The 17,368-nt window shown below is 37.9% G+C and overlaps 1 protein-coding gene across 2 annotated transcripts in view; it reads left to right on the top strand.

Moving 5' to 3' along the window:
* Nucleotides 1–1,996: 1,996 nt before the first annotated feature.
* map1ab (microtubule-associated protein 1Ab) overlaps nt 1,997–17,368 on the top strand; it is a 38,781-nt gene continuing 23,409 nt past the window's right edge. The window contains exons 1-2 of one of the 2 annotated variants that reach the window (XM_077210778.1): nt 1,997–2,297; nt 9,573–9,674. In XM_077210778.1, the coding sequence (XP_077066893.1) occupies nt 2,066–2,297; nt 9,573–9,674 (334 nt within the window). In that variant the 5' untranslated portion in view covers nt 1,997–2,065. The remainder of the gene's footprint in view (nt 2,298–9,572; nt 9,675–17,368) is intronic. The other variant, XM_077210780.1, reaches the window with a different exon arrangement.

Raw genomic sequence — 17,368 nt, 5'->3', positions numbered from 1 at the left:
CTGGATTTGTGATATTTGCTCTCCAGCTTATGTGAAAAACTGCCAGATCCATTTCAGCTCATCAGCTCAGCATCTAAATTAGGGCAGTAGTGGCTAAACAGCAACATTTTGGACTTGTCAGTAAAGTGTCTGTACTTTAAATCCCAGAGGTGCTGAGGAATCAGACAACAATTAAGGAGTCATTGAGGTTACAAAATTGTTGACGCACTGCTTTATTGTATCTGATATGTTGTATATGAAGTCTGTCTGTTCATTTGTAAATGCATTATAATAAATGACAAACAACAATTACTGTTACAAAAATATTCAGAAATGTGAGTACTGCACCTGTCTATTAAGTCCAGCAGAGTGCGGTAGGCTCATCTCTGTTAGACTAACAGACTGCTGACTCACAGGAAAATCCAGCCCAAGACCAGACAAGTGCTTCTGCACCCAAACTCACCTTCAGAGGGAAAGCCCAAGCTCTTATTTATTTATTTTCATCACGCCTCCCTCCTTTTCTCTCTCTGTTTTATATTGTTAGTTGCCTTACACTAACATTTAGAAAATGTCTGATGTATGCAGCTTTAAGGATGAATGAAAAATACATGTAGAGGTCATTCCTTACACCACTCGGACCTACGTGTGTCTATTCACTTTTCTCTGCATGGTGTATTTTAATTACTTTTTGTCATTTAACCCCAGCTAACAATATTTGGTTCCCAGAACGTTCTGCAAACGTACGTTTGGGTTCCCAGAACGCTTGTTTTTGGTAGCCAAAGGTTTCGTGACAGAAAAATATTTTTTTTTTAGGTTTGCAGAACGTTCCTCTAACCTTCCCGTAATGTTCACAGAACGTTCCCTTAACGTTCTATTAACCCCATCATATATATATTTACATGCCATGCAGATCTCAAGGGATTATTATGCAGGTAGGCCTAAGTCAGTCTATTATTAGTATTATTTCACACATCATTGTCTTTTGACTGAGAATATTAATAATAATAATAATAATAAAGGAAACGGACAAATTCACACAAAATTGTGTCAAAAACGCCAGTATCGGCAGAGTATAGAAGAACAAGAGGCGAAACTCAATAGAACGTTCCATTGCAACAAAAGTGCCCAGCAGCAGCGCTACGCTTCCGCCATTTTGGGGTGAAAGCGACTCGGCAGTCCACTAGTGTTGATGTTCGCGAACGAGCCGCTCTAAAAGCAGATTCTTTGAAAAGAGCCGGACTTACCATCAACCATCCACTAGCTTTTTGCTGTCGCTATGGCAATATCAGTTGCTTTGTAATTTTTTTTTATTTTTTTTTTTTTATATAATAACCTAGTGGCTGTTACCAAAAAAGCATCAGAGTTTCGCCTCTTGTTCTTATATACTCTTTGGTATCGGGGAGTATTCTAGTTAACATAATCGGTTATGGCTTAAGAACGTAAACAGTAGAGAAAAACAACACATAGGCCTATGTGTCAGTGCATCAGGCTAGTGACAGCAACCTAAAATTTCTGCTGCTGTCTGTGTTTTTGATGATAATCAAACAAGAAAAGGACAAAGAAAAAAAATCACTGAATAACTGAACTGAATAACTTTAGTTAATCTGTTTAATTTACACAGTGAAGACTATCCAGTGTTATTTTACATTTGATTACTTTATTTAAAACTACTGCTAATTGTTACTGTTAATGTTATCTATATCAACATTTTCAACATTTATATTATACAGTATATTGGCCTACAGTGGATATATATATATATATATATATATATATATATATATATATATATATATATATATACTTTAATATATACAATTTTCATTGTTGAATGTTGAATTAAATCAGTATAAAACCAGTGTCCATTGTAACACCAGGAATAATTAAACCTTATTAAATAACAGTTGATTAAACAACAGTTAAATAACTGATTAATATTACGTTTTTTGGCGTCGAGCGTGACATCACACAGCTGCATGGTCTTTCGTCCAATCACAGGCAGGTAAACAGCGTCTAGTTTCGCCTGGTGTCAGCAGCAGCCATCCCGGTCTTAACTCTGCAGACAGGGCAGCTGGCAGCAGTTGTCATGGAGATAACTGCGGGCCTGGCGTCGGCTCCAGGGGTTGTTTCCATGGAGATCCCGCCCCGAGGACGAGGTGCGCTGGCAGCGGTGGAGGAGGACGAGGACCGGGAGCAGTTTCAGCATCCCCGCCGCCGCGGCCCGACCTCACGCCAGGGAAACTTTTACATGCTCATCGTGATCGGTGAGATCGCGACAGAGCATCAGCTGCACGCCGCCAGACAGCACATAGAGCGCGGTGAGCCTCTGTTATCGAAAGCATGCCTCTTCTGACACTAAATATGCCTAATATCTTTTTCTTCCAGAATTCAAAACACGTTTAAATATGTACTCATAGAGAATTATGCCAGATAACGAGTATTTATTCTTGTATTTATATTAATTAATTATGGGATGTTGTCTAAAATAAATCTTAGAAATGTCTTGCATACTTCATCTAACTTGATTTAACGCAAGTTTACAGCTATAGACTGCATACTTTGCTGCGGTGGGCGTGTACATTTAATTATGGACGTTTCTTCAGTCCAATCGACGCTGCAAATGCCTATTTCCAAATCATTCCCAAAGATATAATTTGTTCAATGGAGCATAATTAAGGACATAATTACACATCTGTTGTGCTCTGTACTTGTTCTGAGAGCGATATAATATCCGTTGAGACTAACATAAGATCAGCACACTGCGGCGACCTCGCGTGACTGCACTGAGCACTGCGCCATGAATTGTGCATTTTTAGATGAAACTGATGAAGCTGCAGTTTTTAAGGTCGGGGATCTTATGATATTATTGCTGTTTCAAATGTTGTTTATTTACCAGTGTATTGTTTTTGGCACATGTTTAAACTTAGGGGGCTGTTATTAATATGACAGCAGATGTTGTTTATCTTTTCAAGTATAAACGAGTCAATGAAAAGGTGCACAGCCTATTATTCAATAGAATCATCTTCATGAAGATTTGTGACCGGGGACCACAAAACCAGTCACATGGGTCAATTTTTTTAAACTGATAGGATAGGACAATATTAGGGTAAGTGTACCCATTAAGCCCATGTACCCTTTAAGCCCACATTCAACTCAAATTGTCAAATTAAAAAAAGAGAAAATAATATTTTATGCAGCTCATTATTTTAACCAATCCAGTGATTTGTTACTCCCCTGGCATTTTTTATTGCATACCAATCACATTTGGCAATGTTGAGTTAGCCCCACCCATGTGCATGCTGTCTCAGGGGATCTCACACAAAGTCACCCCAAAACTTTGGTGTTTCGGGACCCTTCAGAAATCGACACATTTCTGCAATTTTCAGCCATTTCTTTGGTAACTACATTGATATTATATCGAATAAGAGATACATGTATTGTTTTTTGTGTATGAATAAATAGTACTTTATCATTTTAAATCATTTTCCTTTAAATGGAAAAATAGCTTGGTTCAAATCTCTAATCTCTAGGTCAAACCATTAAGCCTTACAGAAAGGCTAGACTGAATTAAGCGCGTGAACTGCGAACAATAAATGTTTTGTGATTAATTTTACATTACATACAAATAAATATATAATAAATTGTTTTGTAGAGAATATTATTTTCATAAATTAACTTTTTTTAAAAGATGGGCTTAAATGGCACAGTGTAACAAAACGCATGCAAACTATAGCCAACACAAGCTAACATTGAATTAAAAAAAGTTAACATTTCTCAATGTGGGCACAATGAAAATTAATATGATACTTAGTCCACAATATATTTAAGCTCCATGCATGTATTTGTAAACATATCTTACATTTTTAAAGGGGTGATGAACTGAGAAATCAAATTTTCCTTGAGCTTTTGACATCTAAGAGGTCACCATATTATAAGAATATCCTGTAAGTTTCAGAACTGAAAACGTCCTTGTTAGTCCAATAAATGCTTTTATTGACACCAGGCTCAGCAAACGACTCGTTTTTCAAACTGGGGAACTATGACGTCAAAGAGGATAAAACACCACCCCCGCAGAAGAAGATCAACGCCTACTTCAACACGGCCGGTTTAGCCCCGTCCACCGATTCGCGCATTACAGGCATAGCTAAATAACATAGGCCTACCTCGTGATGACAAACCGGATCGAGCTACCGAGCAGTAAACATGCCGTTTACTAAATATTGTGCAGTGCCTGGTTGTGGAAGAAGACTGTCGCTGCATAAGCTTCCTCTGGATTCCAATAGGAATGCATGGTTAAAATTTATTTTTAATGAGGTTCCAGCTGATGTGGGTAAAACATTGTCCGTTTGTTCGCTTCATTTCGCCGAGGACTGTTTTGTAAACAAGACACAGGTCGAGACAGGATTTGCAGACCGATTAAGATTGAAAAACGGTGCTGTGCCTTCTATATTGGATCCGACAGGAATGGTGCAACACACTTATGTGAGTAAAATTTCTATAAAAACATTAAAGATAGCCTACATTAGAAGTAGCATAAACAATTAACAATAACTTACCACGCTGTCACAGGCTGAAGTATCCGTTGTATTTGAGGTGTTGTTGGTTCATTGTCCTGCGATTCGGGATCGGACTCTGGGTCGAACATGTATGGGCGAATCATTCCGGTTGCCATTTTACAACATTGGAAGTTTTCAAAACAATTTCCCCCACGTGCACTGACGAGTGAGTTGAAACTCATTATTATGCAAAACTGTTATCCCCTCACAGCAGTGGGCGTTTACTTCCAAGTCTTCAATGCGAGACGCCCATAAAAACCGAGCGTTTTTGAGCTAGGCTCAAAACTAGGGTAGAAAATAGCCTATTACTTATTCATTTTGATGTTTTTGAATGTAAAAACCAAGCGAACGTCATAAGTTGACCTCAGACAACAATATAATTTTTTTAAAAAAGCCAGTTTATGACCCCTTTAAAGGAAAACATGGTCTTTTTTCACCATTACTCACTGTGGAACCGTTTAAGCCCACCTTATGTGTTTCAATGAGGAATCCCTCTACTTGCAAACTTTGATACATTTTCTGAAAGTGTTTAATGGTAACATTTCTTTGTGTGCTTTTACCTGACTAACCTTTTAACCTTACCTTACTTACAAACTTAATTTACAACTATATTTATACAGGCCTACAAATTACACACATTCATTCAAATGAGAAAAAGTCCTTTATGTATAACCGGGCATAATTCGGGAGCCAAGCCGAGTTAAGGCTTGAGATTCCGGGCATGGAGAGGTCCCAGAGGGACCCTATATTCCCCACAGTCCTGAGCCCCTGGGACCGTCCAGCTCTGCGATACTTTGAGCCACTTCCTGTCCAGCTTTAACCGCGCAAAACTCGGGACCCAAGCCGAGTTGGAGCTCCAGACTCCAGGCATGGAGGGGTCACCCAGTGGGCCCCCAAGCCGACCTAAGGCTGCATACTCCCGGTGTGGGGCCCCCCCCGAAACCCCATAGTGTGGAGCCCCATTTCGGCTTCCTTCCCGAGATACATCCGGTTAAACTTCCACATTTGACCAGGCATAGGTCGGGAGCCAAGCCGACTTAAGCCTGCCATACAATGTATTGTTGGCTATTTCCACAAATATACCCGTGCTATTTGTGACTTGTTTTGTGATCCGGGGTCACATTTAACAGTTTGATGTTGTATGATAGGCTAGATATAGAATTTTCATAGCAATTGAAACACTGTATTATTGTAGAATTCTTAAAACATATTTGTTTCCAACCTTTTAGGTTGTCACAGGAATTTCCATAATTTTTGCATGATTTAACGATTTTCAACTCTGATTTATTCATCTGACTGTAATCACATTCAAAGTGGCCAAAAATCACTAGTACTTTGATTTAAAATCAGCAAATAAATGTAACATTTCAATTTTAGTGTCGAATTTTTTTCACTGTGCACATATCATGTAACTATCAGTGATGCGCGGGTCAATGTATACACAACCCGCACCCGACCGACGTTTTCAACTAACCGCCCGCAACTCTGACCGCAAAAAAAAAGAAGAAAATATTGTACCCGACCCGCTTCCTGACCCGCATTATTTTTAAGTAGTCAGTGTTGTGCAAGTTACTTCCAAACTGTAATACATTATACATTACTTGTTACTGTTATTTAAAAGTAATTAATTACCTTACAATATTACTGTCTCAGAATTGCAATGCGTTACATTATCCTGTATTACTTTTGAGTTACTTTCACCAAAATAGATATAGGCTACAGTACTTAGTAGAACTTAACATTCTAAGGCTGTAACGATATGCGATATGAAACCGAAATCGCGACACTCAGATCCACAAACCTGCAGGATCGTGACACACCCCTCCAAGAGTTATCCTTCCCGTCCAGATCCAATGCTACCACATCTTTAAATTATTATCAGTATTATTTGAATTTTGAAGTTAACATTATAAAATACGTAGACCTACACTACAAAACTAGTTTAGGATAAATTATTTAAAATTGGGGAATTCCAGCATTATAGAAGTGAGATTTGCAGTCAAAACTTGAAATAGGCTATAAATTCTCAGAAAATGCATTTAATAGCATACCAATATATTGAAACGTCTGTTTATCCATAGGCTACCCCTTAAAGGAGTCCAGACATTAGAAAAATATCAGTCTACACATGCGTTTTATATTTATATGAGGGAAATACACACACATTCATGTGTGACAAAACAAATATTTAACTTTTAGGAGGGCAAAATATTTTTTGTAATTCTGTGAATTACACTGCGCAAATTAAAAGTAATACTACCCACCGGATGAAGAGGGGTTGGCCCACCACAGAACATAAAATATTCACTTTATTTTATTTTTCGTATTGCATTTATGATGAAAAAACAATGTAAGGACGTGACAGTTATTCTTTATTCTTATGTCTTATGTTATGTTTTATTCTATTATTATTTATTTTATTTAATCAATATTTTTTTCAACCAATTACCTGGATTTAATAAATAAGAAGTAAATATAGCAGACAATAGATCACGACACGGAGGCGCCTGCGCGAGCACGTCTCATAAATTAACCGAAACTCGGCGTATAAGGTAGCCTACTTCACAGACCTGAAAAATATATTTCAATCTATATTGAAATGTCTACTTGTTAACAGAACATTTCAAAACGAAAGAAAACGGACTGCTCTCTGCTTAGCCTATCTGTATGAAATGTGCATTTCTCTCTGGCGCATTTATACTGCGAAGATCGCGAGGCAGCAATGTCAACTTCATCTTTATTAATAAACAATTAAAATGTCTTCTTGCTATATTTGACATATTCATAATCATTCATTGCTTTTGCCGGTTCTTTGTGACAGCTTTTAGGTGCTTTATCGGCAGCGCCGATAAAGCCACCCTCATCATGTTGTTACATGAACCGCATCAAACACCACCGCATCAAAAACATGATTGCGTGATGAAAAATACCACATAAACATAGCCTAACTGTTTAGAAAGGCAACACAGAACAAATAGAGTAGCCTAATGCACATACGTCCATCTCGCGAATGTAGTATTCTTCATGCTATCTTCACCCATTAGCCGCTTTTCCACTGGCCAGCGCAAGCACCGAGGCCAAAATCATGCCTCGAGGCACTCCTGAATAAATCGCTATACAAATATATCAGACACTGCCATTTATTGGCACTGCCAGTCTTTATTTACAAACTTGGACACCACACGCGGCTATTGACTGACCACGAACAGGCATACTGAGCTTGTGTGTCATCTTCGTGCCAGTTATTCAGCCAATAAAGTGTAGGCCTATGTAATTCATAGAAAATTGTGTCTAGTACTAGGCTATATTGCAAAGGTTTAATTAGAATCTTTATTTCAAACGACCCGACCGCGAACCGAATATCATTAAAAATATTTTTGGATGACTCGTAACCTTGGGTGACCGCAGGCACCCGCTCATTTTGGATCAACCTCCGCATCACTGGTAACTATAGTCTACAGAAAATACATCAAATTTAATAGTACAAAGATAAGTGTTTTCATCATATGGCAGAACTCATCTACTGATTGCTGTTTTTTTCAAATCGTAACTCCTTTGCTTTAGTAGCCTACTCTAAAATATGTTTATATGGCAACTTTTGGCTTTGCTAAATTACTAGCTGCTAGCTAGTACTACTAGCATTTCTTCCAATGAACATGAAGCTTAACTTTTGAGTGTAAAACCGCTCAAAAGTCTATAAGTTATATAGACTGAAGTTACAAATCAGAGCTACCAGCGGCACAAACCTGAGGAACATGTCTGTGGGCCTATTGGTTAGAGAGTCAGGCTGGTAACCCTAAGGTTGCAGGTTCGATTCTCAATACTGACAGGAAATGGCTGAGGTGCCCTTGAGCATGGCACATAACCCCTAATTGCTCTCTGGGCGCCACAGCAAAAATGCTCTGAGTGTGTGTGTGTCCACGGTTTGCTGTGTGTGTGTTCATTACTCCTAATGTGTTTGTACTGTCTTGGATGGTTTAAATGGCTGAGGACAAATTCTCAGTATGAGTTACAATACTTGGCCTTTACATGTCAAAAAAGAAGAAGAAAAGTAACAACCAAATGCAAACACATTTACAATTTACAAAACGGTACATTTTCAATTGTGCAGCATTCTCTAATGTTTGGACATTTAAGAAACCTCCCATTCTTCCTGACAAACATTTAATAAGCAATTAGCATATCGATGAGAATAAAATCAATACTGTAAGAAATGTTGTGTTTCTATACACTGTGTAAATCTTATTCTGAGAAAATAGAAGTATCCGTTCATCTCTGCGGTCATTACCTGTTTTAAATCCCAATGACACAGCATTTCTGAGGACAAACACTGCAGTGTTTAGAATCTGTGGGAAACAGCCCTTCATCTGTATGAAGAAGAGATGAGGAAGGACACAGCCGAGGAGAGTTAAGCGTCACGGAGTTCATTTCATTCCCTAATTCTCCAATTTACACTTTGAAGTTCAGCACAGTTGGAGCTTAAGAGACATCTGAACATTTGGGATCTTATGTAATACTCAATGAATATTCTAAACATGACACAATACGGGGTTGAAATATCGAATTTAAATCTGAATACAAACAGAACGTTTATTTGAACTGTAATTGATGAAGAAATAAAGAAATTGAGTAATAAGAAACTGAAAATAAATTAATTTAAATATTTATATGATTAAAATTACAACTAGATTATTAATATTATAAATATAATAAAAAAATAAAATGCATATTCATTTCTGAACTAACATTTTTACTCTAACTGTTATAATATATTAAGTAATATAAAATATGAAGTAATGTATTAGTTTGTAATGAATAAAATGGACTGATATACATAAGAAAATTTAAGGAAATCTATTTTAATTTTTCAACACAAATTGTTATAATAATATAATATAATAATGAATTGTAAAAGAAAGATGGATGATATATGAAAGAAAGATGTAAAATGAGGGTGTGGATTAACATTGCACATGTAGCTAATCTTTAAGTACTGCACTCATATTGATCATGCCACATTTCTATCTGTACCTGCAGGTATCCGATCCTGGGACATCAATGTGTCAGAATGTGACCTGGACCAACAACTACAACTTTTCATAACCAGACATTCCGCCCAGTTCTCAGCTGAGGTCAGAGGTCAGTCTGATTGAAAGGGTGACATCTAGATCCTACCGCAGTGTTGAAGGCAAATTAAGTCAGAAGTGTATATACATGAAGATAAACTGTATAAAAAGATAAAGCTCAAAGCTAAATGAACAATTACATGGTTAAGACATACATTTCTTTTCATTTATTAATGACACACATAAATAAATATTTTCAATGAAAAGTTGGGAATCAAGCTATTGATTCACATACTGCCAGCCCAAGGTCACTGCAGTGTTCTTGCTTACAGCAAGCTCACAGATAGCATGCACCACATGCAGACAGTCAGCATGTGTGTTTGCACGGGTGCTGCCTGGCACAGTGCTAATCAAAGAGCTGTGTCAGGAGGAGAGGAGCTGCAGAGCCCTGCTTGACTGCTGCAGTGTGTGTGTGTGTGTGTGTGTGGGGTGGGACGGGGCTTGAGCTGAGGCACAATCAGTTTCGGTATAAAAATGATATAAGGCTAGCATGCTATTCATTTCCTAACAGCTGAGAAAGTGCTTGAGTAACCATTTCAAACCTTAAGCTGCTGTTGATGGGATGAATTATACAGTACCTGGAGACAAATTTAATGTAAATGGCTATATAATTTGGTAATCACCAAATTTCCGAATATATAGGCACTTGACAGCAATCACATAATCACAGTCAGTATTGAATAAATTATAATCAGAGTGTGCTACAGGAATTATGTTTTTCTGTAGGCCAAAACCAGGAAACTAGTTTTAGTACTTCCCGTTCCATCATCCTGAAGTCAATGTTTTTTTAAGGGTGCTTTCACACCTGAGCGTTTGTTTCTGAACCTGGTGCGTTTTCTCCCTTGGTTGGGTTCGTTTAGGTATATGTATATGAACACGGCAATCGCGCTCATATTCGCACCAAAACAATCGCTTCGAGACTGCCTGAACATGGTGGTCTCGGGGCCGGTTGCAAACGAACTCTGGGGCGGTTCGCTTGAAGTGTGAAAGCAATCCGACCCAACGGACCAACGAACCAATTCATAACGGGAAATGTACTATATAAAAGCAGTAGGGTCTGATTCTGTGAGTGAGCACATTAGTTATCACAGTTGAAAACCAAAAGAGCACCTCTTCATCTTAGAATGTTGTGTAATTGGGCTTCTTCGTGCAATAATGCTGTCCCGATGAAGCCTTGATTCCTGCTCTAGCTGCATTATAACATTCGTATGGTGTTTGCGTGTGTCTTGACACTGTTAACCTCTAGACAGCACTGGGAAATTCAGAGAGAGAGCGCGTTTGAATTTGCTGCAGCATTAATACGAATGTAGTATATAATTTAACAGCGGGAATGACGGCTACATTCGTACAGTGTTTGCGTGTGTCTCGACAGTTACAAATAAAGCCACAATAAGCTCATGGAGCAAACTTGTCAATCATCTTGATGGATGACGAAGAGGAAACGTTGACCAGTAAGAGGACAGTTACTCGCATGTAACTTGCGTGAACACATTTTGGTACTCTTTAAAGGTTGCCTTATGAAAGCGAACCAAACCAAGTAGAAAATGCAACATTGTAACAAATTAAGTCCCTGTTTCGGAACAAAACAAATGATCTATAGGTGTTCAAACGCTCTTAGTTAAATGTCTGAAATAAGGTCTGTGGAGAACAAAAGCTCTTGATGTTTGAAATGAAGCCATAACAGAACTGTTGCACTTCTCCTATAGCAATACACAACAGGGCTGTTTCATTCCTAAATGAATGTGGTTTTGAATTAATCAGTTGAGTGTATGATTCAATGACTTGCTCATACACACTTGTTTTGTTCCTGAATGAATCAGTGTTTGAACATCGCTTGAAAGAAAAATTCTTTGATTCACTCACAAAGACAGTGTCTGCATTCGAAACCGCATCCCTACTATATATTAGGCGAAAAACTATAAACTAGTACTATATAGAACATACTTTTTTAGCGGTCGTGAAGTAAGAACTTATTCTAAATAGGTACCTACTCAAGAGAGTATGCGATTTCGGACGCAGCCACAGACTTGTTTTTTTCCTGAATTAATCAGTGTTTGAACAAGTTGCTTGAAAGAATGATTCTGTGATTCAAACACAAAGACAGTCACTTGTTGCCCCCTTTTCTGTGATAGATTTGCAATGTGTTTTCTAATTTTCAAAAAAAAAAAAGAAAAGTTTTTTGTTCATTTTATTGGAGGTTCAGCAAAAATCATAATTCTGACAGTCTAGAATAGTAATAGCACACTTCTTAATAAGCTACACTATCTGAGGTAGATACATGTCTGTAGCACAGTATATGAATTATCCGAAGTTTATTGCTTACTAGGGTTAGAACAAAAGAGCACCACTAATAAACTGCAATGCCAAAAAATGATCAAATGTTGCTTGGGAGGTGGAGAGACGCCCTCTGACCCTGCTGAAGGGCATGATGTGTGCTTAGATTAGATTGTGATGACTGGTCTGTGGGGTGATACAAGGTTAACAGCCACTAAAGGTTGATGTCTCAGATTGTGCTTTTCTGTGGCTCAAGGCCTGTCAGACACAAGGCTCCCGGGTTGATGGTTCAAATGAGACCACAGTATTGATTGTACCCTATCATATTCAGCATGCACCTTAGCATAGATCAATTACATTCAAGCTAATGGGAATTCAGTGGCTGTCCTAGGGCACAAATAGATTTGTTTCTATTCTGATTGGTAACAAAATGGAAAATAAAGTATTGGCTAAATTAATTGCTTTGTCTAGGACTGATGGATATTTTGCTAAAAATGTTTGGCCAGATAAGCACATGAAGTTGAATTAAGGATATATTGCATGTTTTTTTATTGTGTCCTCAGTCCTTTCCCATCCTGTTCATAAATATAAAATGATTAGCTGCTGCCATCTAATGGATATTGTAAATAATGGAGAACAGATTATACGCGCGCACACACACACACACACACACACACACACACACACACACACACACACACACACACACACACACACACACACACACACACACACACACACACACACACATTTACGTTATTCAAATGTAAATTTAAAAAAAAGTTAATTAACTGTATTTCTCACAATGAATAACTTTATATATTTATTTATACACACACACACACACACACACACACACACACACACACACACACACACACACACACACACACACACACACACACACACACACACACACACACACGCCCACACACCTTAGCTTTTAAGTGTTTGTTAAGCTTTTAGCATATTATTAAATTGTTATGCCTTTTTTTAATACTTTCCTTACAACACAAGCATATTCATATTTTAAAGGTTATAGAGTTTAAAAGGTGCTGCGTAACAGGACTGATCCCTTCAATGTCTGACAGAACCAAGGAAACGAGGCATCAACAATCTCCCAGATTATATAAAAGCGAAAACATCAGCATGTATAACTTCAGTCCCTTCCGTCTCACAGCAGAAATGAGCTCGATCAGTCAGAGCCACAGTGTCTTGAGGTTTAGTTTCTAAAACTGCGGCTGATGGGGAGGTTCAGGGCGATGATCAGTGTTTTCATTTTTACTGAGTCACTCAACCTCCTCCTCTCTTCTTCTACTATGTTTCCATGGTGACCTGCATCTTGGCATGAGCCAAGGTGAGTGCCGATGTGAGGAGCTAATGAACTTTATCAGGAGAGAAGTACTATATGCACACAATGAAAGCAACAACTCTTGCTCCCCTATTTATATAATGACACTGTATGGATTTATGATATCTAATGTAGTCTGATAAATGACATAATGGCCTACAGTAAAATTAAAGTAATTGTTTTTACTGTGATTTTTTTTTAATGCCAGATTCTGCCATAATTGGTTTCTATTAAACTGTGACCATATCCCACATTAACTGCTGTCAGGCTTCATCCCCTCGAATATCCTATTATAGAGGCCAAATGAGACGTTTCAACCACCGTTATGCTTTATGAGTCAATGGTTAAGAAGACTGATTGTCTGCAGGCTGGAAAGTAATGGTCTGGAGAAGAATTTTCTGATATGTCTGGCCTGTCTTATTCACAAGCTCACCTTAGACTTGCTCAAAACGTCTGGAATACCTGGAGAGAGCTGTCTGTTAGCTTTCCCATTCATCACAAAGACATCGTAGTGAAGTAACCAGCCAATCCTTGACCCCTCAACCATGTCTATCACTTCTGCGAGTGCCCTGGTTAACAGCACCTATCCGGCGCTATACCCAGAGTCTGACCCAGACATTCCCTCTCATGGTGTCTGATTCTATTATCAGGGATTTATTTGCTAGTTTGTATGTCTCCTGTGAGTTGGAAACCCTCAAAGCAATTCTTTACAACCCCAAACACCTTTAAAGAGTGTTATGCTTATGTTGCTGATGTAAAGTTTGCATGCATAGACAAAATCTTTACTTTCACGGTTTAAAAGGGGGGTAAAAGGAGTCATTTTCTGTAATAGTGTCACTGTGAGTCCAACAATGACCTCAATGTACAAGTTTATGGTCCACATTTGACTCTTTCCTTTTCCTCCCAGGATACACACAAAGGAAATTGGTACAGTAGAGCTGAAGCCTCAAGCAGGACCTATTTATAATACAAGCACTGAGCCATAATTATGAATTTCACTGATGCTGAGGGGGAAGTGAACGATCACATGACTTTCAGACAGACTGATAATTAAGGCCCTGAGCCAAAACTTCATACCTCTGAACATATTAAAGCAATTTTGAAGTTTGCTTATGTAAAGTCTAAACGGCTTAGGAAAGAGCTGCTGCTCTTGAAACCAAAAAAATAAAAAATCACACACATACATTGATGTAAATAAATTCACCAAATATTATCCATCTCTGAAAATCAATTTATCCAGTTCTGGTCAGTACTATATTTGTAAACCCTGGACAAACACAATCCCCCTCAATTGTTTGAGCAATCTTCAGTGGGCTTTTGTTTTTGACTGATACAAAGGCCAGTGAGACGTTCGTGGCTCCGCACGGGCACTGAAATGAGGAACAAAACAAACACTCAAACTGATTAGACAGATTTTGATTTAAATTTTGATTTGGAAACATTTTGCCTATGCAGTCTTAGGCCTTTTTTAAAAATATTTAATATTATGAATGTCACCACGATCATATTTCAGAGTAGCCTGGTCCTACCAGACTCTCGTATATTTCATTTGTACTGAGAGTCTGGCCACTCCCCATTGACAAGTGTTAACTTTCTTGAAGTTTAAAACTATCGGATCTGCCCAGAGCCACTCTGGATCTGCCATAACCAATCGCTAACTAGCGCACAACCTCAACATCATCGTTCTCAGGCACTCCCTCTGTTCGCTGATTGGACCGGTAAAAAATTGGCTGGAGAAAACCCGCGAATATACCGCAAACCCGGATGATGTACTGAAGAAAAATGATAATTGTGCGGAAATACGTGGGAGGGCGGAGCCAGACTAGTTTCAGAGTGGATTTCTTGTGAAAATGTTTTTTAGTGAGCTGGCCATAGAGAGGGCTGTCATACATTATAGATGAACATTGAGTTAGTACTGGTACATTGGAAGAAGAAAAAAACACTCTGAAGCTGGCGGACTTTCTCAGAATTTACTGCTTTGTTACTAACCTTAACTTGGAAATAATCGCTTGTTTTGGTTAATATAAAAGTGTGGAAAATTCTTCCAGATTATAGTGGTGGTCAGAATTTTTTTGCTGGAGGTCCTGGCCATCTTGTTCATTTGATCTTCCATCAGGACAACGGTCCAAAACAAACAACAAAATCAATACAAAAATGTGTCACTGAGCACAAAATGAAGCTTCTGCCATGACCCGTCCCAGTCCCCTAAACTGAACCCTATAGAAAAGAGCTGAATTGAAGAGAAGAAGCACCAACATGAACTTGTAAATCTGAAGGATCTGGAGGGATTCTGTATGGAGGAATGGTCTCTGATCTCTTGTCAGTTGTTCTGCAAACTCATCAGGCATTAAAGAAGAGCACTCAGAGCTGTTATCTTGGCAAAAGGAGGTTTCAAAAAGTATTTAATAACAGGTAGCCAATAATTATGGCCAGCTTGTTTTGGAGAAAATAATTTATTTCATAATGTGATTTATCCCCCCCCCAATCACATAATGTGATTGGAATGACTGCACGATGACGAAGGAGTACAAACAAACGGTCTTTAATAATAAATCCAAATGGAAACACGCTTGAGAATCACAAGAAGTAATAGTATAAACAACCACGTAAACTGAAACGACACAGAACCATGAACAGAGGGTTTAAATACACAGACAGTTCCTCACCTGTTCTTAGTTCTGTGATTACTCTATGTAACCATTGGAACAAACTAGCAGAACGAACTCAGGCATATATAATGTTATACACACAAAAAAATCATATTAGAATTCTGAAGGATCATGTGACACTGAAGACTGGATTAATGATACTGAAAATTCAGCTTTGCATCACGGGAATAAATTACATTTCACTTTAAAAAATAATAACAGAAAACATTTATTTTATATTGTAATAATATTTCACAATATTACAGTTTTACTGTATTTTGATCAAATAAATGCAGCCTTGGTGAGCATAAAAGAAAAATATTTAAAAACTTACTGACTCCGAACTTTTGAACAATATAGTGTATACTATATTAAACTTACTGAGAATTTTTTTTCTTCTTCAAAAAGACGTAATATAATAGTGATTTAGAGCCATTCATTCATATAGTTTGTGCTGACATCCTAAAGAGTAGTGGAAGGCCAGACATGCATAATTGAGGCTGCTCAATAATTTATGATTTGGATACTGATAACACTGCATATTCTGTTTGAGTCAAAGCACAAAACCATAGCATAAAAGTTACCTGGCACTGATTTTAGCATACTTTGTCTTTATGATGTTTTTAATAAATCATTAGATTGCTGCACTGGTTTCCAGTGCATGTTAAGGTGGAAAACAACATGATTCATTAATTAATTACAAGAATGAATAAAATGCTCTGAGGGACAGAGCTAGAGAGGAAATCATGCATTTCACAATCACTACCCATATAAATGAAGAATAGATTAAGACAGTGAACCTTCATAAATTGAGCCTTTTCTGATTATCTGTGCTGATTTGACTGTCAATTACACCTTAAAAACTGATCAAAATAATGTGGATTGTTCGACAGTGAGGAAATTGAACAGAAGGTGCACAGAAAACACTCTGCACCAAAATTCAGTTCTCTTATAATAAAGGCACTTTTTTATATTTCACACATGAAAAAAAAAGAACAGAAATATCTTAAAAATGATGCACACTCACATGAGATGAAGCCTCCAAACATACTACTGTATCAGTGGCCATTCACACACAAACCATTTTGTATTGAAAAAAGCATTACGTTGCAGTGTAATGGGAAAAAAGGTGCAATAACTTCAATAACTTAACTGCGCCATTTTTTAGAACACTGTGTCATGTGAAATGCTGCAAAAGACACTAGATGCAAGAGCAACGGTCAAACACATCTGTCTAGCGCATGTTGTTTACATAGAAAAACAAAGGAAAAGCAGTGCAATGGAAAGCAAAAACATGTCCTGTGTAAATTGACCCTTATTCTACATGGAGCAACCCATCGCCTCAAGGATTCCACCATATGTACTTCACATGACTGGGTGTGTGATGCAGCCATTTATATTGCAATTTCAGGCTTTATAAAGAGCTTGCAGCAG

This window comes from Siphateles boraxobius, unplaced genomic scaffold (assembly GCF_051911475.1).
Source record: "Siphateles boraxobius isolate OS27281-9 unplaced genomic scaffold, OSU_SipBor_1 65, whole genome shotgun sequence".
NCBI classification, from domain to species: Eukaryota; Metazoa; Chordata; class Actinopteri; order Cypriniformes; family Leuciscidae; genus Siphateles; species Siphateles boraxobius.
The sequence above is the reverse complement of the archived record's forward strand: the minus strand, read 5'-3'. Positions and strand labels throughout refer to the sequence as shown.